The sequence below is a fragment of the Aquarana catesbeiana genome, linkage group LG11 (genome assembly GCF_042186555.1).
Source record: "Aquarana catesbeiana isolate 2022-GZ linkage group LG11, ASM4218655v1, whole genome shotgun sequence".
Taxonomy (NCBI): domain Eukaryota; kingdom Metazoa; phylum Chordata; class Amphibia; order Anura; family Ranidae; genus Aquarana; species Aquarana catesbeiana.
Window position 1 is genome coordinate 15,080,885 of NC_133334.1, and position 25,609 is coordinate 15,106,493.

General features: G+C 44.0%; 1 protein-coding gene across 1 annotated transcript in view; it reads right to left on the reverse strand.

The window, feature by feature from the left end:
- Positions 1–25,262, reverse strand: part of LOC141111851 (uncharacterized) — a 46,576-nt gene extending 21,314 nt beyond the window's left edge. Inside the window, exons 1-4 of the mRNA XM_073604014.1 lie at positions 24,958–25,262; positions 13,869–14,231; positions 9,729–10,061; positions 309–416 (exon numbers count right to left, since the gene is read on the reverse strand). Coding sequence (XP_073460115.1) covers positions 309–416; positions 9,729–10,061; positions 13,869–14,231; positions 24,958–25,015 — 862 coding nt within the window. The 5' untranslated portion in view covers positions 25,016–25,262. The remainder of the gene's footprint in view (positions 1–308; positions 417–9,728; positions 10,062–13,868; positions 14,232–24,957) is intronic.
- Positions 25,263–25,609: the final 347 nt, after the last annotated feature.

The window sequence follows — 25,609 nt, forward strand, 5'->3', positions numbered from 1 at the left end:
CATTCCAGGTTCCCATTCTTCTCTGCATCCTGAGCCCAGCCTTTTTTGAAGCCAATTAGAGCCTCAGGCTCCAATCATGTGCTTCAAAAAAAAAAACCCATTGTAATCCATGCGTCCAGCGCCCTGCATGTAGATTAGGGGGCCAGGTGCATGGATTGGGGGGGGCACCCATGTGCCCCGTATGGATGGGCCGCCACTGCCTGACAGTGTTCCATACTATTCTGCTTCCAGCTGACCAAATGTCCCAGTGACCAAGATGTTTCTTCCACTTTTTATCAGATTCAGGGTTGCCAACACAAGTAACTTACCTTTTTTGAGCCTCCACATGTATAATATCACAGAAAGTAGCAACAGTGGAATTGATAAGATGACGATGATGATGATGGCTATCATGGTTCCTACTGTCATTTTAGTTTCTATAAAAGAAAAACATTGTGATAAATAAGGAAAAAAATACAGCGCTAACCTAATACAAATAAAAAACTTATAAAGAAATAGCTGCAGCTCAAAATTGTGAGATATACACAAAACAATGAATATAAAGGAAAAGAAAAAGCTGCGTAAAATTATTGAAATTAAAAGCAAGTGAGTAACCGTGGTAAAACCAGAAACAATCTAGGTACCACTGAGAACAATACAGGGGGTCCCCGGGTTACAAACAAGTTAGGGACTATAGGTTTGTTCTTAAGTTGAATCTGTTTGTAAGTCGGAACAGGTACATTTTTTTAAGTGTAGCTCCAGCCAAAAAATCTATTTTTAAGTTTTGTAGATAGCATAAGGAAGGGTTATCACCCCTGTAACATTTGTTTTGCTGTCTGTGCCCCTGTTCAGAAGATTTCACCTCACTTTCTGTCCCAATGACAATTGGATTTTGAAAATTTGGGGTTATTAGGGAAATAAGGATTGGTGATAAAGCATCAGTGGAGACACCTTTTTCCCATATTAACTCTTACAGGAGTGAATTTCCCTTCCTAGGGGTAGATTTCATCTCACTTCCTGTTGTCTCCCTCCGTTTGTAAGTAGGAGTCGTTTGTAAGTCGGATGTTTGTAAGTAGGGGACCCCCTGTAGATGAAAAAAATCCTCAATAAGTAATTAAACAGTCCAGTGATATGGGTCCAGTGATAACGGTGAAGGTGAAATAAACTCCTTAATACAAAGACACCACCCTCTGATGTGATCCTCCACCACACAAAATAGACACTTACCAGAGGGCAAGCTTAAAAAAACCCTGTATAATTGGTCAGTTATCGGACATCGATCCAGCAGCAGCAACTCACTGTAGTTACACCGAAGACAAGCCAGGTGACCTCAAATCAACGGGTATACAGGGCAAGGCACCGATCAAAAACCCAAGAGAATGGAGAGAAGCTCACCATAGTGTAAATCAGACTATTATAAGTTTATTAAAAATTAAAGGTTACACCTATGCCCTGTACACACGATAGGATTTTCCGACAACAAAATCCATGTTTTTTTCCGACGGATGTTGGCTCAAACTTGTCTTGCATACACACGGTCACACAAAGTTGGTTGTAAATTCCGAACGTCAAGAACGCGGTGACGTACAACACGTACGACGAGCTGAGAAAATAGCCAGTGTGGCTCTTCTGCTTGATTCCGAGCATGCGTGGAACTTTGTGCGTCGGAATTGTGTACACACGATCAGAATTTACGACGGATTTTGTCCAGCTCTCAAATTTTGTGTGACGGAAATTCCGATGGAAAATGTCCGATGGAGCCTAAACACATGGTCGGAATTTCCGACAACAAGCTCCTATAGAACATTTTCCGTCGGAAAATCCTATCGTGTGTACGGGGCATTACACGAAACTGCAGATAAAACATCCATAAAAAATTGCCAGCCGGCTTGCAGACACCCGTCCGTCAACCTCCCGACGTACATTTTGTCTCAAAATGACGTAGTCTGGAGAACTGGCGACGCACTGACTCATCGCATTAAATACATTTACAAGCAACCACACCTCGCTGTGGAGGAACCTGATTAACTCATTCCAAGGTTAAAACTAACAGGTATCACATTAGAATACCAATAAAAAACTGGTAAAAAATATGGAAATAAAAAACTAGCAGAGGACAGGAACAATATAGAATTGTTAATGAAAAACAATACATAGAAACGCCAAACCCTCTGTACACACCAGCACAGAAGTGGCCATAATAAAAATAGATGATTGAGTGTTAACCCCGCCCTACCACCTAGCGGAGAAAATGGTCACGACACTCAAAAATACACATTTGGAATAGATCACCACTGGTATCACATAGCAATTAGATTAGCAATTAGTGCATCCAAAGCACACAAAATAAAAAGCTAGATGTATATCACTACTAACCAGTGAGTACACCTTCCACATTGGTAGTAAAAAACAAATTGTGCATTATGTCACAAAACAACTTTGTGATGTCTAAGTTAAAGAGACCAACAAGGACCGAGAATAACAATTTCTACTGGTCCAATAACATCAAATACTACCAATGAGCCGGTAAGTATGAAAATGAAAAAGATATAAAAAATAATTAATTATAAAAAATATAGGGTGTGGTCACTAAGGGTTCACATGAAGTGCACATATAAAAAGTACCAAAGCTTAGGAATTATCGATAAATACAGTCATGCCAACGTCTACGTTTAACCCAAAAGGGGTATAGCATTTTATTTTATGTAACCATGTCATCTCAAGTCTCGAGATACTACGTACCAAGGACCCACCTCTCCATTGAGGGATGTACCTATCAATCCCCAAAAAGGTGGTCTTGGCAGGATTCTTATGCCCCGTACACACGGTCGGATTTTCCGACGGAAAATGTGTGATAGGACCTTGTTGTTGGAAATTCCGACCGTGTGGGGGCTCCATCACACATTTTCCATCGGAATTTCTGACACACAAAGTTTGAGAGCAGGATATAAAATTTTCCGACAACAAAATCCGTTGCCGGAAATTCCGATCGTGTGTACACAAATCCGACGCACAAAGTGCCACGCATGCTCAGAATAAATAAAGAGATGAAAGCTATTGGCCACCGCCCCGTTTATAGTCCCGACGTACGTGTTTTACGTCACCACGTTCAGACAACTTTGTGTGACCATGTGTATGCAAGACAAGTTTGAGCCAACATCCGTCGGAAAAAATCCTAGGATTTTGTTGTCGGAATGTCCGAACAAAGTCTGACCGTGTGTACGGGGCATTATTGTGAACTTCTAAGTAGTGTCTGGAGACTGGATGTTTGGGGAAGCCATTTCTTATATTCGTCACATGCTCATTGAGTCTAACCGAGAGGGGGAGTTTGGTCCTGCCCACATACTGTAGCCCACAAAAGAAAAACATAATTGACACGTCTTCTTATGCATGGAAAGCCACTGACAACATCACTGCATATGTTGACAATAAACATTTTACAGCATTTATAACTTTTTTTTTTCAAATTCTAACAGCCAAGCATCTTTGCCACCACAGGTTCTAACCCCATTGTATAAATCACAATAATTGTATCGCCATGCTATAATCCTCAATAAAGTCTGAGGAAAGGACTGGCTGTAGTAAAAATGTCTTAATTTTCTCATCTATCCCAGATCCCCTGACATTGATTTGCCAAAATCTGGACTTCCCAGCAGGTATGTCCGCCTCGTTTCTCCTAGACGTCAGGCCGTATCTCGCTATCCGCGCAGAACAATTTTTTCATAGAGGCCGTCTTCTCACTTTCCTGACACAGCATGACAGCATATACGTGTGGGTAGGCTCCGCCCTCTGCCCTATTCCACTCACACATTGGGCGAGAGAGAAGATGGGAATTAGTGTCCCCCTTTCTTACCCTTACCTTCAAAGGCCACTTACGACACCCACACCCCCATTTCACCAACCCATTTGCTCACTAGTACTTCCGTCCCTTTTTTTTACCCTTACATCTCCCCTCCTACGTGTTCAATTTAAACCTACAAAGGAGCCATGAGTGTCTTACCTTAGGCCCAAAGGTCCCCATCTATGAAAGGTCTCATGTGTATGCCACACTATGGGCCTTGGAATAAGGGACTTCTCTTCATATTTCACTTTATTTTATTTTGTTTTGGTTTGCTTGCTATACTCAGCCCGTTCAATGCCTTGCAACATGATTACCAGATGTATGACACTAGTACCATTGTGTGTGTCATACTACACTTTACGAATACATTAGCAGGATTCTGTTCACTGATCATTGTTTTTACAGCGGCTGCTATGTCTATTGCTGTATACTACCTCTTAAAACTCAATAAAAATTGATTGGAAAAAAAAAAAAAAGAATTTCTCCATTTAACCGCTTGCCGACCAGAGCACACCGATTTACATCGGCAGAATGGCACTGGTAGGCAAAAGGGCGTACAGGTACATCCCCTTTAAGAAGCGGTGTCCGTCAGGTGACCGCGATCGTGAGGTAGAACGGGGAGATGCTTTTGTAAACAAAGCATTTTCCCCGTTCTGCCTAGTGACAGGACAGAGATCACAGCTCTCTGTCATTGAGAGCTGTGATCACTGTTCTGTGTGTTGAAGCCCCTCCCCCCCATAGTTAGAATCACTCCCTAGGACACACTTAACCCCTTGATCGCCCCCTAGTGTTTAACCCCTTCCCTGCCAGTGTCATTTACACAGTAATCAATGCATTTTTTTTAGCACTGATCGCTGTATAAATGACAATGGTCCCAAAATAGTGTCAAAAGTGTCCGATGTGTTTGCCATAATGTCACAGTCCCGATAAAAATCGCAGATCGCTGCCATTACTAATAAAAAAATAAAAATAAAAATGCCATAAAACTATCCCCTATTTTGTAGATGCTATAAATTTTGCGCAAACCAATCTATATATACGCTTATTACGATTTTTTTTACCAAAAATATGTAGAAGGATACATATTGGCCTAAACTGAGGAAAAAAAAATATTTTTTATAAATTTTGGGGGGATATTTATTATAGGAAAAAGTAACAAATATTGCGTTTTTTTTTTCAAAATTTCCGCTCTTTTTTTGTTTATAAAGCAAAAAATAAAAACTGCAGAGGTGATCAAATACCACCAAAAGAAAGCTCTATTTGTGGGACAAAAAAGAACGTCAATTTTGTTTGGGTACAACGTCGCACGACCGCGCAATTGTCAGTTAAATTGTCAGAATCGCAAAAAGTGCTCTGGTCAGGAAGGGGATAAAATCCTCAGGGGCTGAAGTGGTTAAAGACATAGGTGTGTGCAGCAGGGGTTTTAACCACTTGCCCCCCAGGCCAATTCTGGCATTTTTCTCCTACATTTAAAAATCATCTTTTTTGGCTACAAAATTTCATCGAAACCCCCAAATATTATACAGTATATATATATATATATATTTAGCAGGGACCCTAGGGAATAAAATGGTGGTGGCTGGGAATTTTTTATGTCACATGGTATTTGCGCAGCAATTTTTCAAACTCAATTTTTTTGGAGAAAAAAAATTTCATGAATAAAAAAAAAAAGAAAGCACAATATTTACCCCAATTTTTTGTATAATGTGAAAGATGACGTTACGCAGAGTAAATAGATACCAAACATGTCACGCTTTAAAATTGTGCACACTCGCAAACTACAGTACTTAAAAATTTCCATAGGTGACGCTTTACATTTTTTGACATGTTACCAGTTTAGAGTTACAGAAGAGGTCTAGCACTAGAAATATTGCTCTCACTCTAATGATCACAGCGATACCTCACATGTGTAGATTGAACGCTGTTTATGCACAACCTACTTATGCGTCCGCTTCTGCGTGTGAGCACGAGTGGATGGGGGCACTTTAATTTTATTTTTTCATTGTTTATTTTATTTTTTATTTTATTTTAACCGTTTTGATCATTTTTATTCCTATTACAAGGAATGTAAACATCCCTTGTAATAGGAACAGGGCATGACAGGCCCTCTTTACAGAGAGATCTGGTGTCTATAAGTCCCCACATCTCTCCTCTATGCCGGAAAGCCTGAGATAAAAAAAAATGAAAAAAAAAAATCGATCTCAAGCTTTCCAACAAAAAATGGCAGTGTTTGCATCTAGCAGAGCCGGAAATGATGTCATGGCATTGTTTACAGCCTCAGAAGGTCATAGAGATGGCTAGGGACCATTTGGTCCACAGCCAGCTCTATGGTAAACCGCTGCCACCGGTGAATTCTTTCTCCGGCTACCTGTTCGCACAGGAGAGACCACCGGAGGGGGGCGGGAGGGACTGTAAAAGCAATCAAGCCGCTATGATGACTTTTACATTGTAGGGAATTGCTGGCTAAAAAAAAAAGAATATCTGGATGATGCCTGTAGCTTTAGGCATCATCCAGATATCTTCACGCAAATTAAATGACATCAGTGGGTAAATAAAAAAAAAAGCAGCTTCAATACATCTACTTATCACTGTCCCCCTGCTGTAATTAGTTTTTGCAACTAGATGTCCTCATTCTTCTGAGTTGAATGACCTGTGCCATTTAACCTGGAAGACTGAGGACATTCTGTGAGTGCAGTGTGTCATACATCCGCCCCCATTAAATGCCTTTCTCAAGATGTAATAACAGAGAGTAGCACTCGTGTCGTTACATCACCTCTGCTCTCTGCATTGTTGAGGACCACCCATAGTAGAAGGCAGTGGCGGCCCATGCATTGTGGGCGCACAGGTGCCGCCCCCCCATCCATGCGCCCGGCCTCTTTCAGGATGTCGGACGCATGGATTCCCATGGTGGAGGCGGGAGGGGGTGGTACTTTTTGAAGCACCTGATTAGAGCCATAGACTCTAATGCCGCGTACACACGAGCGGACTTTCTAGCATACTTGGTCCGGCAGACATTCCGACGGACATTGTCCGCCAGGTGCGCCGGACTTAAAAACGAACGGACTCGCCCACACACGACCAGACTTTCCAGCGGGCTAGGTCCACCCGTCTTTCCGACGGACTTTCGCCAGAGTTACGACGGACTTTCAGAATGAACGGACTTGCCCACACACGGACAAGTCCGTTCATTTTGAACGTGACTCGGGTACAACAGGACTAGAAAAGGAAGTCAATCTTGCCGCTTTTATTAGCGAGATTGACACCATGCGAGCCCCGTCGCGGGTCATACCAGGCCCTTAGGTCTGGTATGGATTATAAAGGGAAGCCCCTACGCCGAAAAAATGGCGTGGGGTCCCCCCTAAAATCCATGCCAGACCCTGATCCGAGCACGCAGCCCGGCCAGTCAGGAAAGGGGGTGGGGACGAGCGAGAGCCCCCCTCCTGAACCGTACCAGGCCGCATGCCCTCAACATGGGGGGGTGGGTGCTTTGGGGGAGGGGGGCGCCCTGCGGGCCCCCCACCCCAAAGCACCTTGTCCTCATGTTGATGAGGACAAGGGCCTCTTCCCGACAACCCTGGCCGTTGGTTGTCGGGGTCTGAGGGCGGTGGGCTTATCAGAATCCGGGAGCCCCCTATAAGAGGGCCCCCAGATCCCGGCCCCCTACCCTATGTGAATGAGTATGGGGTACATGGTACCCCTACCCATTCACCTAGGGAAAAAGTGTCAATAATAAAACACTACACAGGTTTTTAAAATAATTTATTAAACAGCTCCGGGGGGGGTCTTCCTCCGGCTTCGGGGGTCTTCTTCCGGCTTCGGGGGTCCCTCCGGTCCCTCCGGTTGGTTCTTCTCCACTCTCTCTGGCCTCTTCTCCCGGTGTTCCAGTTCTTCTGCCGGCTCCTCCGCTGTCTTCATGCCGCTCTCTTGCCAGCCGAGGTCCGGACTTCTGGGCTTCTTGTCTTCTTGGTTTCTTCCCTCTTCTCTTCTCCAGATGTTGATAAGACGGTCTCTCCGTCTGGACTGCTCTCTGAGCGCTCCGATGTGACTTATATAGGCGGAGACCCCGCCCCCTTATGCCGTCACAGTCCCTGGGCATGCTGGGATTGTGACGTTTTAGGGGGTGTGGTCAACATCACCCGGTGACCACGCCCCCTTATGCCGTCACAGTCCCAGCATGCCCAGGGACTGTGACGGCATAAGGGGGCGGGGTCTCCGCCTATAAAAGTCACATCGGAGCGCTCAGAGAGCAGTCCAGACGGAGAGATCGTTGTGTCAACATCTGGAGAAGAGAAGAGGGAAGAAGACAAGAAGTCAGAAGTCCGGACCTCCGCTGGAAAGAGAGCGGCATGAAGACAGCGGAGGAGCCGGCAGAAGAAATGGAACACCGGGAGAAGAGGCCAGAGAGAGCAGAGAAGAACCAACCGGACGCCGGGAGAAGAGGAACTGGAGGGACCCCCGAAGTTGAAAGAAGACCCTCGAAGCCGGAGGAAGACCCCCCGGAGCTGTTTAATAAATTGTTTTAAAAACCTGTGTAGTGTTTTATTATTGACACTTTCTCCCTAGGTGAATGGGTAGGGGTACCATGTACCCCATACTCATTCACATAGGGTGGGGGGCCGGGATCTGGGGGCCCTCTTATAGGGGCCTGCAGACCCCGACAACCAACGGCCAGGGTTGTCGGGAAGAGGCCCTTGTCCTCATCAACATGGGGACAAGGTGCTTTGGGATGGGGGGCCCCGCAGGGCGCCCCCTCCCCCAAAGCACCCACCCCCCATGTTGAGGGCATGCGGCCTGGTACGTTTCAGGGGGGAGTGCTCACTCGTCCCCACCCCCTTTCCTGACCGGCCAGGCTGCGTGCTCGGATCGGGGTCTGGTATGGATTCTATGGGGGACCCCAAGCCGTCTTTTCAGCGTAGGGGGTTCCCTTTAAAATCCATACCAGACCTAAGGGCCTGGTATGCCCCGCGCTCGCCACAATAGGAAAATTTGTTTTTCCTATTGCAGCGAGCACAAGATGCAGTACTCTGCCCTTGCTTCGTATCTGGTCCGTTGGACCAGCATACAGACGAGTGGGCTTTCCGTCGGACCAGCACACAGACGAGCGGACTTTCCGTCAGAAACTGAGTCTGACGGAAAGATTTAAAAAAGTCCGTTCGTGTGTATGCGGCATAATAGGTTTCAAAATAGGGTGCTTCAAAATAGGGTGGGCTCAGGGCACAGAAAGTGCGCCCTGATCCCACTCAATTGTGTGACAATAGCAAATTAGTTTTCACTATTTTCACGCTAACCTTCCTCCCCGCCAATCAGGAGGCAGGACGTCAAACCTGCTTCCTGATTGGCCAAAGCGTCAGACCACCCTATTTGATGCCTGGCGCTTAGGAAGAGGAGCAAGGAGACACACGCTGGAGGGGAGGTCGCTGCCGATCTGAGAGGAGCTGCTGCAGTGCTGCGGTAAGTCCCCTCGGCTCTGTCAGAGCCACGCGGGGGGGTGCCAGAGCCATGATCCATGGGCGGAGGGGGGGTGTGGATGCTGCCAGAGCTGCAAACCCCATGAGTTGGGGGGTGGGGTCGGTGGGCACAGTGGCTGCATATACTGGACACAAGTGGCTGCATTTGATGGGCATATGATGGTGGCTGCATATGATGGGGGGGTTTCAGTATTTTTCAGTTTGTTTGCGCCCCCCAAAAAATTTTGAGCACCCTCCGCCTCTGGCAGAAGGAGATCAAAAGAGAAAAAGGACCCTGCACATCACATGGCCAGCCTGAAGACACCCGAAGGAGGTAGATGTATAAGTAAATAATAAAGTACATTGGGTGATCTCAAGGAAGGGAGTGGGGGAGCATTTGTGTAGAACAGGTGTTCTTGGAGCAACGGTTTCATTTAACGTGACATTCCAATAATAATTACCTGATACACTCAGAATAAAAGCGAGAGCGGTTTTCTCATCCAGGGATCGGTGGCTGACAACACAGAAGTATTTATCTCCATCTTCACCAATGCTGGATGGACTCACAATCACTGTACTCGTCACATTAAATGTCCCATCGCTGTTCCTGGATGGCAATCTGGCACACGTGTCTCCGTCCAGGGATGAATTGGCGTCGGCATTTCTACTGTACTTAACCCACCGGATCATGATAGTTTCTGGATAAAACATGCTGGCATCACAACTAACTGTAAGAGAATTCTCGTGGCTGAGGTCGATTGACACGAAACGTGGCAGTGCAGTCTGAGGTTTAACTGCAAAAAAAAAAAATGATACAAAAGTGTTATTGATGTAGCAGAAAAGTTACCTCTGTGTACTTATACAGTGCTAATATACAGTATTGCCCAAAACTATTGTAGGGCACCCTCTAAGGAGGCACAGTTAAACTGGGATACATTCTCTACATACAATCTATATAAGGCTTCCAACCTTTTCCTCCAGCACACTTTTGCTTGCAGACCCCAGCTGAATCACTGTTTAAATATCTGACCACTCTCAGTCAGATGTTTGAGCGATAGTCCATTATAGGCAGGAACCTGAAGCCCCTTGTACTGTAGCAGAAAATACAATGAAACAGCCTGCAGATTTCCTCCTGTAGCTACTGATCCCAGCACCAACTCTTCAGGCACTGCCAACCCACCTGTCTGCAGCTGCCCCTTTCACTAGCCCTCCAGGCTAACTTTCCTCCACAGTCCTCTAGACTGACCCTCACCACTCTACCCGGCTGACTCTCAGGAGATCTCCCAGTAGTGCAGTCCTGCTCCTGCTGTCCTCTATCCTTACTCCCATGCCTCCAGGAAGGACTTCCTCTGTGTGTTATGGCAGGATCCTTCCAGCACCCGAGCCCTGGCCCAAGGTCACCCCCCCAGCCTAGGGGTCACCCTTGAAGGTCACCGACAGCCTCCTCAGCACTCCATCTTCCACTTGCTGGCATGACTAATGCCTATTTATGAAGTGGCCTGCCCCTTGCCAGCCCTTTACTGGGGATTGGCTGAGGCCCTCATAAATATTTCAAACAGCTCCTCCTAGCTTCTACCAACTAGCTCTAGAAGATTCTACAACTCTCTAGACCAAGGGGAAGCACCAGAGGAGCTGTCAGGATGAGTCACTTAGCCCTGACTCACTGAACCCTGACCCAGATTCACAGCTCAGGCTTAGCCCTGAGCTAAATAAATTTACATACACTAATGCCGCGTACACAGATCAGATTTTCCGACAACAAAAATTTGAGAGCTGGTTCTCAAATTTTCCGACAACAAAATAAGTTGTCAGAAATTCTGATCGTGTGTACACAATTCCGACGCACAAAATTCCACGCATGCTCGATATCAAGTAGAAGAGCTGCACTGGCTATTGAACTTCATTTCTCTCAGCTCATTGTTCGTGTTGTACATCACCGTGTTCTTGACGTTAGGAATTTCTGACATTTGTGCGAGTGTGTGTATGCAAGACAAGCTTGAGCCAACATCCGTCGGAAAAAAAATCCCAGGATTTCGTTGTCGTAATGTCCGATCGTGTGTACGCAGCATAATGCCGCGTACACACGAGCGGACTTTATGGCAGACTTGGTCCGGCAGACCGGAGTCCGTCGGAAAATTAAATCGTGTGTGGGCTCCAGCTGACTTTTTTTTCCCAAAAGTTCGACGGACCTACAAACATGTTTCAAATCTTTCCTACGGACTCGAGTCCGGTCGAAAAGTCCTCTCGTCTGTATGCTAGTCCAACGGCCAAAAAACGACGCTAGGGCAGCTATTGGCTACTGGCTATGAACTTTCTCGTTTTAGTCCGGTCGTACGTCATCACGTACGAATCCGTCGGACTTTGGTTGATCGTGCGTAGGCAAGTCCGTTCATTCGGAAAGTCCATCAAAGTCTGCCAGACCAAGTCTGCCGTAAAGTCCGCTCGTGTGTACGCGGCATAACAGTCTTACACAAACACCTAGCACACACCATAGGGTGCTACACTGTAAATGGACAATGCAGCTGTTTCCATACATTGTATTTCAGAACATAGACAATCAATAATAAATGAATGTCCATTGGTCCTGTTCTCACCAAGCAGTGAGTAATGCATTATACAGATGTAGCACCCTTCTAGTTAGTGCAGGCTGTTAGAAAAATTTAGTTTGGTTGACAAATTTTAGTTTAGGAGCTGGGGTTGATTGCTTTAGCCTGCTCAGTACCTCATAGTCAGCTGCTCTGATTGCTTCCCCCTGTATTTTAGAGGATTCTAGAATTATAGTTGAAGGAAGAACACAGGAGTCAGCCTGAATGCTTATGGAGGGTACAGCAATCCCTGGGGATGTGTGCCCAGTAGGTGGTTGGAGAGCACATAAATAACCTGAGTCCTGGGGCAAGAGACAAAGGTTCCTGGGTCTAGTCCTGCCAGAGGTGACCCCTGTAGCAGGCTGCTGGAGGTGCCATTCAGGAGTCATCAAGGTCAGAGCTGAAGGTTAAGCTGAGAGGGGCCTATTTGCAAGGTCTGGTCCTGCAGTCTGTTTGGGTCTCTAGAGTTAACTGAAGAGTACTACCCTGTTTCCCCGAAAATAAGACCTAGTGTGAGTCCTCGTAGGTCTTATTTTCAGGGTAGGGCTTATTTTTGGGGAAACAGGGTAGGGCTTATTTCGGGGTAGGGCTTATATTGCAGCCATCACCGACAATCACACTAGGTCTTATTTTCAGGGAAACGGGGTGGGAGGAAGTTGGAGGAGAAGCGTCCAGCTCTCCTGTGGAATTGCGAGTCTATGTCTCCTTCACTGGAGAGGCCCTGTGGATATCAGAAGGAGGCAACCAATGATACTGCGGCATTGTGTGTACAATCATTAGTAGATGTACAAATAATTAGCAAGACCTCATCTGGAATATGCAGTTCAGTTTTGGGCACCAATTCTCAAAAAGGATATCTGGGAACTGGAGAAAGTGCAGAGCTGACCTGTACCTCTGACCAATCACAGCATCACAGTAGTAAGCAAGGTTTTATGAATGAAACCTTTGAACAGTGTTAGACATTGCTTATTACAATGATCATCACTGTAATAAGCAATCCGAAAAAAATGTGGTCACCACTATGGTGACACTATAGTGCTCTGGTCACAGTATGTAAAAAAAGTAATAATAACTGTAAAAAAAGTAAAAAAATGAAAAACAATATTATTATATACAAAATACTATATACCATTGTTTGTGGACTCTATAACTTTCCTACAGACTAAATATTATATACAGATTTGGGTTATTTTTAACAAAGAAATGTAGTAGAATACATTTTGGCCTAAATTTATGAAGAAAGATCATTTATTTGCAACATTTTATAACAGAAACGAAGAAAAACTTTTTTTTTTCCCCAAATGTTCAGTAAATTTTGTTTATATAACAAAAAAACAAAGAAAAAACCCATTGGTGATTAAAGGTACTATATGTCTTAAAAAAAAAATTAAATTGTATTTTGGTACAGCACTGTATGGCTGAATAATTGTAATTTTAAGTGTGACAGCCCTGAAAGCTGAAAATTGGCCTGGACAAGAAAGGGGGTAAAAGTGCCTGGTATTGAAGTGGATAAACATCCAGGCTAAAAAAAAAAAAAACTGAGAGAAAAACATAGTGCACATCCCCCTTTAGAGATGTAATTCGTAGAAGCTGTAGTACAACGTCTATGAATGGTGTATCAGGCAGGAAATGGTGGCCATAGTTGGGATCTCTTGAGAGCCCCTGACAGCCCCTTAACTTTATTAAACCCCGCTGCACCGGAGGGGATTAGAGGGAGCTGGGTGGTTAAGACAGAGTAAGATTTCTTCTAAACCAAAAAGATTCAACACAAGGGACACATGATACTCACTGTAAGTTATGGCCCTTGTGCTGATTTTTAGGTTTTGTGTTTTTAGCTAAACTTAGGCTTGAGGAATGCTTTGAGGGTACATGAAGTGAGACAATTCTACTGCAAGTAGGCTAAGGCTCTGTTTATACATTTCCCTTTAGGTCACGACCAATATGTTATTTGTCATGCTTTACGTTATTTCCAGATCCAAAGCTATAGGTGTTTGGATCATTATTATCATGGCATACCTGATACATGTAAAGGAAATTTGGCTGAACCATCATCAGGAGAGACGAGCACAGAGCAGATATAGTCTCCATCATCGCTGATCTGAACATGAGGAATGTAGAGACTGAAGTTGCCTTGTACAAGATCGCTGTGCGCCATGTGGGATCCGGACCTGGATGGACTGTGCTTGAAACTTTCAAAGTGATAAACCTGATGCTCGGTTCCATCATGTGACTTCAGTTTCCAGAGAACTCGAACCACTAATAAATTCAGCGGAGTTCGGACACCGGACAGCAGACACGGGAGGGTGACATCTTCTCCAACAAGGCCTTTAACAGGAGAATCTTTCCCCGTCACTCTCAACTTCTGAACCTGAGAATCAGCTAAAAAATAGAATCAAAATGAGTCATGGCAATTAGAGAGGACTTCTATAATCATCAGTAGGTGAAAACAGGCAATGCTTTAATAATCAGAATATTCAGTTCACCGTTTGCCAACCACCAACCAATGGTGGCTGGTGTGTGCAGGATCACTTATATATACTGTACATGACCCTGGACTATGGGGTAGTGGGTGCCACTGCGTGCTGCCAGGGGCTCAAGGTGAAAAAATGTCATCAGCACACCAAGGATTCCTTGAAAGGGTCCTAAGCTTTATTCCATGGTCACAATATAAATGATAAAAATACAGGAAGGGCCCCTTCATCAGGCAAGTGGGGGCTCACTCTCACTGTGATTATTCACAGCGGAAGACCATTGGTGGGTATGGCAAACCCAATGTCCACCAGCACCCGCCGATCACTCAGTAGACAAAGCAAATTGCCATTCTGTCAGTAGGGAAGGCATGGATCCTGTGTTTCTGCAAAGCAGAGACACCGATCCATATCTTCCCCTACTAAAAGCCCCTCCCCCACAGTAAGAAAACACAGGCTAGGCACACATTAAACCCTTTGATCGCCCCTGATGTTAAACTCCTTCCCAGCCAGTGTTATTAGCACAGTGACAGTGCATATTTTTAGCACTGATCACTGTATTAGTGTCACCGGTCCCCAAAAAAGTATCAAAAGTGTCAGTTAGTGTTAGAGAAGGTAATGGATACTTGTGCGCACACGCAGAAGGATTTTTAAAAAAGTAAATATTGCTAAAGGATAAATTTAACACAGGCTAAAAAATATTAAATATTAAATAAATAGTAGCTGCCACAAATAAAAGTGTTCACACACCAATTAGCAGGATGATTGAAAAATGAATTGCGGCGCTAAACTAAGTGCTACATATGTGCAACTCTCACCATACCAAGAAGATCCAAATATCGAAGCTCCAGGTATAAACACAGTCTATCCAATTAATCTTCCACCAATATTGTGCAAACAAAGTTCACAAAAAAAACAATATTGCATCAATCAATGAATCAAATAACTTCCGTGAAATCCCTCTAATAAGGATCGTAAGAGAAATATTTACCAAAAAATTCCAGTTGTTTCCAAACAATAAGGATTCCTCAAGGTAGATAAAAAACTGGGGAAAAAACTAATAAAATTGTCCATAATAAATACTCCAAAAAATATATTTTTCCCAATATAAAATGTGACAGGGATCAAACCCCGTTAAAGTGCCTGAAATTATCCTCACCCAAATGATCAAACATATAGAAATATTACAAAAAAGGGGGTATTTCAAATGATATATGTAAAATCGTCAAAGAACAATTTGTAGTGCATATCGTGCATAAATCCAAACAGTGTGACATTAAATCATCTCCAGAACAATCTGTAGTGCATATCGTGCATAAATCCAAACAGTGTGACATTAAATCATCTCCAGCTACATAATAATGAGTGCAAAAAAAAGAAAGAAAGCAATGTGTGCAGCATTCAGTTTGCAACTAATAATTAACCTAACAACCAGTTATATAAACAAATATAGATACACAGTAACTAAATGTGACAAAGTGAATTCCTCCAAGTGTAGCAAGTTTTTGTGAAAGAATTAAGTAATTAACATAAAAAGTCCATAAAGAGTCCCATACACAGTTAAACCCCCAATCGTGACAGTTTCAATAAAAAGATGTGTCCAAAATAGATTCCTCCAGGTGCAACCGATAATGAAACAGTGTGATGGTTCCCCCAGCCTCTCACCTCACGGCTGAATACCAACAGCCAAGCCAGCATAGGATGACCCAGGCAGCTCACGATCTCCCCGATGACGGATCCCCCCAGAGGGTCACCCGACCTCCACGTCCAGAGACCTCAGGCAAATTCCGCTCCAAGAACAAAGAAAAGGAAGGGCTCCATAGTGTAATCAATTAAAATACTTTATTTCAGCCTCTAAAACACTTACATAAGGCTCCAAAACCAGTGATACAGGATAATAACTGCTCACTGCTCACCGATCCCGGCCGTGATCGGGAGCCGAGCAGCCAAGCGACTCTCCTCCCTGACGCGTTGCGTGACTGTCACGTCACTTTCTCAAAGGGTACGGAGACAGGCGAAGGCGGATCACTCTTAAGGCAGAGAGGTAGCCATAGCAACCCCTCGACCACGAGCGTAACAAAAAAAGGGGATCTCTCCTATAAATTAAACATATAAAGTCGATCCTCGCACAAGAGACTAACCTCCAGATATTAGATCATTTTCATACCGCTTACAAAATTCAGAGCATATAGAAATAAATACAAATATAAAAGGTAACACTAGGGGGAATAAAAACACCATCTAATGGGCGATCATAATATTGCCCATCAAAAGACTAACAAGATACATAGCCACATAAATGAAAATAAAACCTTATAAAAGAGGGTGTACTTATTATAATTAATCCAATCTATTATGGTGTGAAAGGATCCACACAAATAAATCCTATTAATGGCATAACCATATCACAACTAATTAGAGGCCAGGATCTTCTTGGTATGGTGAGAGTTGCACATATGTAGCACTTAGTTTAGCGCCGCAATTCATTTTTCAATCAGTAATGCCCCATACACACGGTCGGACTTTGTTCGGACATTCCGACAACAAAATCCTAGGATTTTTTCCGACGGATGTTGGCTCAAACTTGTTTTGCCTACACACGGTCGCACAAAGTTGTCGGAATTTCCGATCGCCAACAACGCGGTGACATACACCACGTACGACGAGACTAGAAAAGGCCGGTTCAGAACCAAGCGCGGCACCCTTTGGGCTCCTTTTGCTAATCTCGTGTTAGTAAAAGTTTGGTGAGAGACGATTCGCGCTTTTTCAGACTCGTGGCTTTCAGATCGTTTTCTGCCATTCAGGTTGTGCTTGTGGGTTTGTATCTGCTCTTCAGTGCGTGCAGTCAGTTCGTATCGGAGTTTTCTGTGTGATCTTGCCTGCTCGTTGCTGTTTTTCAGGTCGCTCTTCACAGGCCTTGCTGTTCTTCAGTGCGTTCTGTTACTTCGTTCTGAGCAGCCGACCGTTTTCTAGCCATGTTTCGTATGCGTACTCCTCGTAGAGTTCGTGCTGTGCGGGGGCTTGGTGTTGGGGTCCTGACCTTGACACAAGTCCAGTCCATGAACAGGGTGGGGAGAAGTTCATGGACCAAGAATTGGTTGCTTCAGCGTGACCAGTTCTGTCATATGCCTTTGCTCCGTGAGATCCGTGAGAATAATCCTGATGATTTCAGGAACTTTCTCAGGATGACGGACCCCGTGTTTCACCGTTTGTTGGCTTCGCTGACCCCCTATATTAGCAGGCAGGATACCTGCATGAGGCAAGCCATCACTCCGGAGCAGAGGTTGGTCGCTACCTTGCGGTATTTGGCCACAGGGAGAAGTCTGCAGGACTTGAAGTTCTCGACAGGCATCTCCCCCCAGGCTCTGGGTATCATCATCCCAGAGACCCGTTCTGCCATCATACAGGTCCTGCAGAAGGAGTATATGAAGGTAAGATTTTTTTCCTTTTATATCACATTTTATTGTATTGAATGTTTGCTAATATATTGTATTTCTTTCCTCATTCCCTAATTACCATGATTGTAATATGCTGTGAATGTCCCCTTTGTTCTCATGCATGCTGGATTTTTATGTAATTATTATTTTATGTCCTTCATACATATTTGCCCTTCAATAACCTCCCCAGCATGGTCTTTCCTGGCCCTATATTCACCTCATGTAGTCACTTAACAATGTATTTTATCAGCTCCATAGTAGTGCTTTACCCCAAACACCCCCTAAAATGTTTGGAAATGTTATTTTTGATTTAAATTCAGGCAGAGTGCCAGAGGCTTTTTTTTGTGGTGTCCCCAAATTTTTTTTAACCCTCCCCCCTCAACTGCTAAGTCAGCTGATCCCAATTCTCTATCCTCAATCATCTATCTGCTGACTTTGCCAAACCCATACACACTATACCCATCTCTTTACTGGTCAGATTTATGGATGAATTCCCCAAAGCATGTAGTGCAAGGGCCTGCCTGTATACTTTCCAATGGTACTGTTTAAAGTTTTTGTATCCTATTATTATCTTGATAGGTAATAGCAGAATGTTCAAATGTCCTCAAATGTGTACAGTGTGTATTTATATCTTTGTATTATGACACTTCTTACCTGTCCAGTGGTCTGCCAATAGTGTAACTAAGGAGGGGCTGTTCCAAGTAATACCCAGTATTTAGGCATTCATCTCTCAATGAAGTGAAGAGGGTTACCTGTCCAAGAGTCCCCCCCTATAATGTTAGAAATGGCCCATGAGAGGGGGGGAGGGGGAATATGATAGGTGTACCTTATACTTTGGCCTTGTTAAATTCCCCTTAGTAAATGCTACCTGGAGGTTGCCCCATAATGTTTGTGTCTAATCTGCTTGCCATGTTTCTGTGAAAAAATAGTAATGTTTATTTTTTTTTCCTCAACAGTTTCCTTCAACGCCACAGGAATGGCAGACTGTGGCCTCCCACTTTGCCCAGCGGTGGGACTTTCCTAACTGCGGAGGGGCAATTGATGGGAAACACGTCCACATCATCCCACCACCCAACTCAGGGTCGTACTATTATAATTACAAGGGGTTTAATAGTATAGTGATGTTGGCGGTGGTGTCGGCTAATTACGAGTTCTTGTATGTGGACGTGGGGAAGAATGGCCGGATGTCCGATGGTGGAGTGATCGCCCAGACGGAGTTCTACAGGCATCTCCAGAATGGCAGCTTGGACTTGCCACCTCCAGAGGACAATGTTGAAGGTCTCCCATTTGTGTTTGTTGCTGATGAAGCATTTGCGCTGGGGGGACCACCTGATGCGGCCATTCCCGATGAGGACCCTCACCCCGGAACAGAGGGTTTTTAATTACCGGCTGGCCAGAGCCCGAAGAGTGGTGGAGAACACATTTGGAATCCTGGCCAGCCGGTTCCGATTATTTCTGACATCCATCCATATGGCGGAGTATAAACTGAACCATATAATACTTGCCTGCTGTGTTCTCCATAATTTTTTAAGAAAACATTCAGCCAACTATGCTGGCTCGGTTGGGCCTGAGGCCGGAATCCCTAATCCATCAACACTGACGGCGCTTGAAAGTGGCCGTCCTGGCTTGCCCTCCCTGAATGCCCCTGATGTCCGGTTACGCTACCTGGAGTTCTTTGTGGGTAGGGGGGCTATCAATATGCCAGACAATCTGTGACACCTTTTTCAAATAAAAAAGAACCAAAAGAAATTCTTTGTGGACATTTACTGCTTGTGTCTGTTTTAGCTGACCGTGACAGAAATGTGTTGAGTGCACAAAATGTCGTGATTGGGTAACCTTATAAAAGACAGTGTTGGCTGGTACTTCCTAAATGCAAAAACACATTTCACTACAAGTGTACTTGCAACTGCACTGAACCTGCACTTGTAGTGCAAAGAGGATTTGCCCTTAGGAAATAACACCCATTTTTGCAGAAAACAGCAATTACATCACCCCAAAAGTGTTGTAGTGTTGAGACAATAATCCACACATTCTTGAGTAAGGCACTTTTTTATACCTGCACAATCACATGTGCATTTACCAAAGGTTTTTAAAACAAACCAACATGTTTGTTGTATAACAATGTTTGCAGTAGCATTATGAAAAATCAAAATATCCATTTCAGATAAAACAGGCCTGTGTAAAACCAACAAGAAAGCCAAAAAACTTGAACTTACAAAGTTCACATATGGTAAAACCTGAAGGCTATATCAGACATGAGTATTTATGAACTGTGTTTGATATAGCGTTCAGATGGGGGGAAATCACCCCTGGAAAAGCCAAATTTGGAAGATGCACACCAATTTACGAATGTCAACATGTGCTATCTGCCATCAGGGGGGATCAAGGGACGTGTTTTGGGGGAGCAAGCCCTTCCTCAACGCTACTTTATAATTGAGGAAGGGGTTGCACCCCCAAAACGCGTCCATTGATCTCCCGTGATGGCAGATAGCACATGTTGGCACACTGTGTGCATCCTCCAAATTTGGCTTTTATAAACATTTAAAAAATTTTGGTACGATAAAATAAGTGATTTTGTGGGGTTTAAATTCGCCCCAAAACATCAATGATGTTATTATTTTTTTTAATAACATCACTGATTTGTTGCTGGATGTTTTGCAATTGGAGATTACACCCCATGATCTCCCCGATCAGTATCTGGGCACTTTCAGATGTAAAGCGTTCTGGATCACGATCACCTAAAAAGAGATAAAGAACAAAAAAAAAGGTCTCAAAAATCTGCCACCATCCATCTCTTTTACCTGAGCCTGTGGTCGCAGACACTCACCTGTTGTGGTGCCAATCTCCACCACGTCTTCTTCTTCCTCCTGCTCTTCTTCTTGTGTTGGTATTTCCCCTTCTTCCAGAGGGGGGGGGTCTCTGGTCTCCTGGGATGAGGGGTGTCTGAGTATTTTCTCCCCTATGTAAAACAAAAATGGTATAATTAGCACACAGATATTTGAAGGAAGAACTAGAAATAGGAAACATTGCTCGGAAGTGGGGTACAATTGTCTATTTTAGCAGAGTTCCAAGATGTATATTTTTTATTGCCCTTTGTCAAGCTGCAATACTTTACCTGTTTGGTACAAGCTTCACAGATGTAGCCCCCCCTATAGTATACACTGGAGCACCTGTGTGCCCCTCCTAATAAAAATGGTGTTCTTGTGTCCCACACTAGTGCTCCAGTGTCTAGATGTGAAAACAGCTGCTCAGTGTCCTCTCCTTACACACAATCTAGTTTGCATTTCATTCTAGTAACAAATCCATCTACACAAACAAATATTTGGCATCCAAGTAGGCCCCCAAAAATGTGTGAAAATGCATATGGCCTAAACAATGGTGTTCTAGAGGCCGAAAGAAAAATGTTTGATACGAACGAATAATGTGCCCATGAACATTAAAGTTGACCTTTTGAAATGTTACAACTAATAAAAGCATATGGAGCAGAACGAACGTAATAAAGACAGAAAGAATAGGAACACAGCACAACTACTTACTTTTTTGCAGCACTCTCCGGATCTTTCGGTACTGCTCTGGCTCTCTCAACTTGAGGTCCGACCACCGCTTCCTGAGCTGATCTTTAGACCTTCGTACCCTGAAATTCCGCTCTAGACTCCTGACCACTTTCGCCATGATCTTGGCCTTTCAGATGTTCAGGTTGGGGTAAGGCCCATATTTTCCGTCATAGTCGGACTTCCTCATGATGTCGACCATCTCCAACATCTCCCCAAACGACATATTTGTGGCCTTAAAACGTCTCCTTCTGGATCGGGACGTGCCTGGATCCGCCCTTTCCTCCTCCTCCTCCTCGTTGCTACAATTAGCCCGCACCTGCTGTATGTCCGCCATCATGCTCTTCACCCACTGCGCCGAACGAAAAGGGGCGGGGAATACACTAGAAAGAACGTCAGGGGCGGGCGGAGTTACACGCATGCGCAGTGTGTATAAAGCGTAACACGCGTGCGTATTACGTTTGATCTGTGAGCGGAGGAAGGAGCATTGGATGCGCCGAACGTACGAACGAAGGTAAGAGACAAACTTGTGCCTATACTGCTTCTAGATTGAGGCCTATATTGTAAGAAGATTAGGAGAGTTTTGTGTGACATTAGGCTTTGTCTTGTGTTGTGTCTTGCAGTGAACATGGATATGGTACTGAAAGATAAGAACTTCATTTCAGTCTTCATAGAGATGCTAAGGGAGCTGCCCTGTCTGTGGGAGATTAAACACCCCCATTACAAGAACCAAGCAAAGAGGAAGGAAGCACTGGAGCAATTGTGTGAAATTGTGAAGCAGGTGATCCCCACGGCAGACATCACTTTTTTAAAGATTTTCATTGGTGGCCTGAGGAGCACATATCTGAGGGAGCGCAATAAAGTCCTGGATTCGCAGAGATCCGGAGCAGCAGGTGACATCTATGTCCCCAGGATGTTGTACTACGACAGGCTGCACTTTCTGGCAGGCCAGACTGAACCCAGGCCATCCCTCTCCAGTCTTCCTTCCACGCTTCCTTCCCCCCCGGCTGAGGCTTCTGACGCCCAACCTGGGCCTTCCAGGCCGCATGTGGAGGAGCCCAGATTGAGCCAGGTATAGCATTCCTCTAAATATTTCTGCTTGTCCAATCAATGATGTGAACTATATGTTAGTTGGGAGTACTAATTAAGGATTGTGATTGATGATGCAAAACATTACAACTATGTCCCTTTTTCATACACAGGGAAGTCTCAGCCAGGAGGTGGCCGGGCCGAGCCGGCTGGCTGATCTGCAGGTCCCTCCACCCCCCCTGGAAACAGAAAGTGGCAGTAGGAGGAGTGCCCTAGAGGAGGCGGCTATCAGATTCTTTTGGAGGGCTACAGAGGTCCTGGGAGCACCACACACCAGGCAGGAGAACATTGCTGCCTTCATTGCATATAAAATGCAGAGGATGGAGGAGGGCCAAAAAGCCATGTGTGAGGCCCTCATATCTGAGGCTCTGGCGAAAGGTATGAGGGGCCAAATTACACCTCACACACAGCTTTGGGATGGTCCTCCTCCTGCAGGTCCTCCTCCTCCTCCAGGTCCTACTCCTCCTCCTGCCACATCTCCAACTGCACAGCCACAGCCCAGAACGAAGTGTGAAAGGAAGACCAGACAGTGAGGACCCTGGATCCAGTCTGGTGGGCCAAAAAATGCAGCCTCTTGTGGTACCACAGCCTGCGGACACAGATGTCATCTGCTGCTATCCAAGTCTCTGTGAATCCCAGACCAGACTGCCCTCCCTTACATATGGACTCCTCAGGCCACCAAGTTTGATGTTGAAGAATTGATGTCTGCCGTGGGGGTCCCAGGCTTCGCTAATTTCTATTGTTGATCCAGTGTTGCCTTCCTCTTTGTTTGGTTCTGATCCCTTAATAAAGGATTTTTGTTTTGAATTATACTCTCCTATGTGTTTTACTTCAAAAAGGACAGTTTGTTTGTGAGGATTCAGGTACATTTCAAATATACAATGTGAAATGAACAAGGGACACCAACAACAAACAATCTCCTTGAGATTAAATAATAAAAGATATCAATGGTGTTGGGGTAACTTGACACACAAAACACACCCAAAAATATTCTGGAGTAAAAATAAAAATAACATTGAACAAAGATCAGCCTTGGAAAAAATCCAAACATTAAATAAAAAAAAAGCCTTAAAATCCAAAATAAAAAAAAAAAAATATATAAAACTGTCAGATGTGACAACTAATAACAATATATTGAGGGAATCCCACTAAAAAAACACAAATAAAAGTTTGTGAGAAGTGTGTGTGAATATGAGCAGCAAAACGACTTAATTCTTGTCACATTATAAAGAAGAAGAGAGTGCGCTGTATTAAACCATTTTGAACATTGCAGCGTGATGAAAGTGCTGTATCCATTGTGAACGCTAAGTTTACCAGAACGAGCTGTCCCGTGTTGGAATTTCTTCTGAGCATGCGTGGCACTTTGTGCGTCGGAACAGGCCACACACGGTCGGAATTGACGCGATCGGATTTTGTTGTCGGAAAATTTTATCTCCTGCTGTCCAACTTTGTGTGTCGGAAAATCCGATGGAAAATGTCCGATGGCGCCCACACACGGTCGGAATTTCTGACAACACGCTCCGATCGGACATTATCCATCGGAAAATCCGACCGTGTGTACGGGGCATTAGTGTTAGAATGTCCGCCGCAATATCGCAGTCCCGCTATAAGTCACTGATCGCTGTCATTATAAAATAAAAAAAAATATCCCATAGATTGCAGATGATATCATTTTTGCGCAAACCAATCAATAATATGCTTTTAGAAATTAGATGTTTTCAATTTTTTTATTGGATATGTTTTAGAGCAGAAAGTAAAAAATGTATTTTATTTTTCAAAACTGTTGGTCTTTTTTTGTTGATAGTGCAAAAAATAAAAACTGCAGAGGTGATCAAATACCACCAAAAGAAAGCTCTATTTGTGGGGAAAAAAAAGGACGTACATTTTATTTGAGTACAGCGTCGCACTACAGCGCAATTGTCAGTTAAAATAACGTAGTGCCGTGTCGCAAAACATTGCCTGATCATGATATATATATATATGTAATAATAATTACAATATGACTTGTGTCACAATTGTATACGCATTATTATTATTATTATTATTATTATTATTATTATTATTTTCCACGAAAGTGGAGTTACCTTTTCAATCTAATAAAATAAATTAAATAGATTAAAATAAAAAAATTAAAATCTAATCAAATATCTGTTGTTAATTCAGCCCCCGTGTCCTCTTCCTAATAACATGGATAGAAGGGATTCTGTAGTCCTTAGAAACAACCAGGAACAATATGACTGCAGAGCAAGCAAAGAGCACAGGAAGTTGTCAGCTGATCACATTTCTGGCAGTAAACTTTCGTTTTCTTTGCAGTTATCAAACAGAACTAACAAAACACTTCAATGGAATGTTTGTCAGACCAAAAGGGAACAAATAAGAGAAGATCATTGTTAGAGTGTGCATACCCTTAAACCTTTTATATATGCATTGCTGGTGGGGGAGGGACTGTCAGATGTTCTCCTAGACATAAGTAAGGTAGATTTCCAGAGAACCTCCATTATACGGCTCTGTAATGTATCCTCGAGTCCAATGACCTTAAACACAGAAGAGTGACACTGACCTGATCCTAGGAGGAGCAGAAAGAAGATTATTTTCGGAGCCCTCCACCGGCTTTTCATTGCTCATCCGGGTTGGATCTTCTCCGATGACTGAAGAGGGAAGTGATCCTCCCTCCATAAACTTTGTTACACTTTCACTTTAAAGGCAGCATGTTAATCGCTTCCCTGTACTCATACATTCTTGGATATAAAGAGTAACTCTGCATCTGTAAACAATGATTGCACCACACATGTGAGGTATCACAGTGAACATCAGAGCGAGAGCAATAATTCTAGCACCAGACCTCCCGTGTAACTCTAAACTGGTATCATTTAGTTTATATAGTTAGTAAGGTTGAATAAAGACACCAGTCCATCCAGTTCAACCTGAGTGTGTGTGGGTGTGTGTCTGCAATTGTCCCTATCCCTGTACATTGTGTCTCATTGAGAGGCTTATCTATTATATTGTTATTTTTATTTGAGGTACTTATATAGCGCCGTCAATTTTACGCAGCGCTCCACACATACATCGCACACTCACATCGGTCCCTACCCTCAAGGAGCCCACAATCCAAGGTCCTCAACTCATATTCATATACTAGGGCCAATTTTGAACAGAAGCCAATTAACCTATCAGCATGTCTTTGGAGTGTGGGAGGAAACTGGAGTACCCGG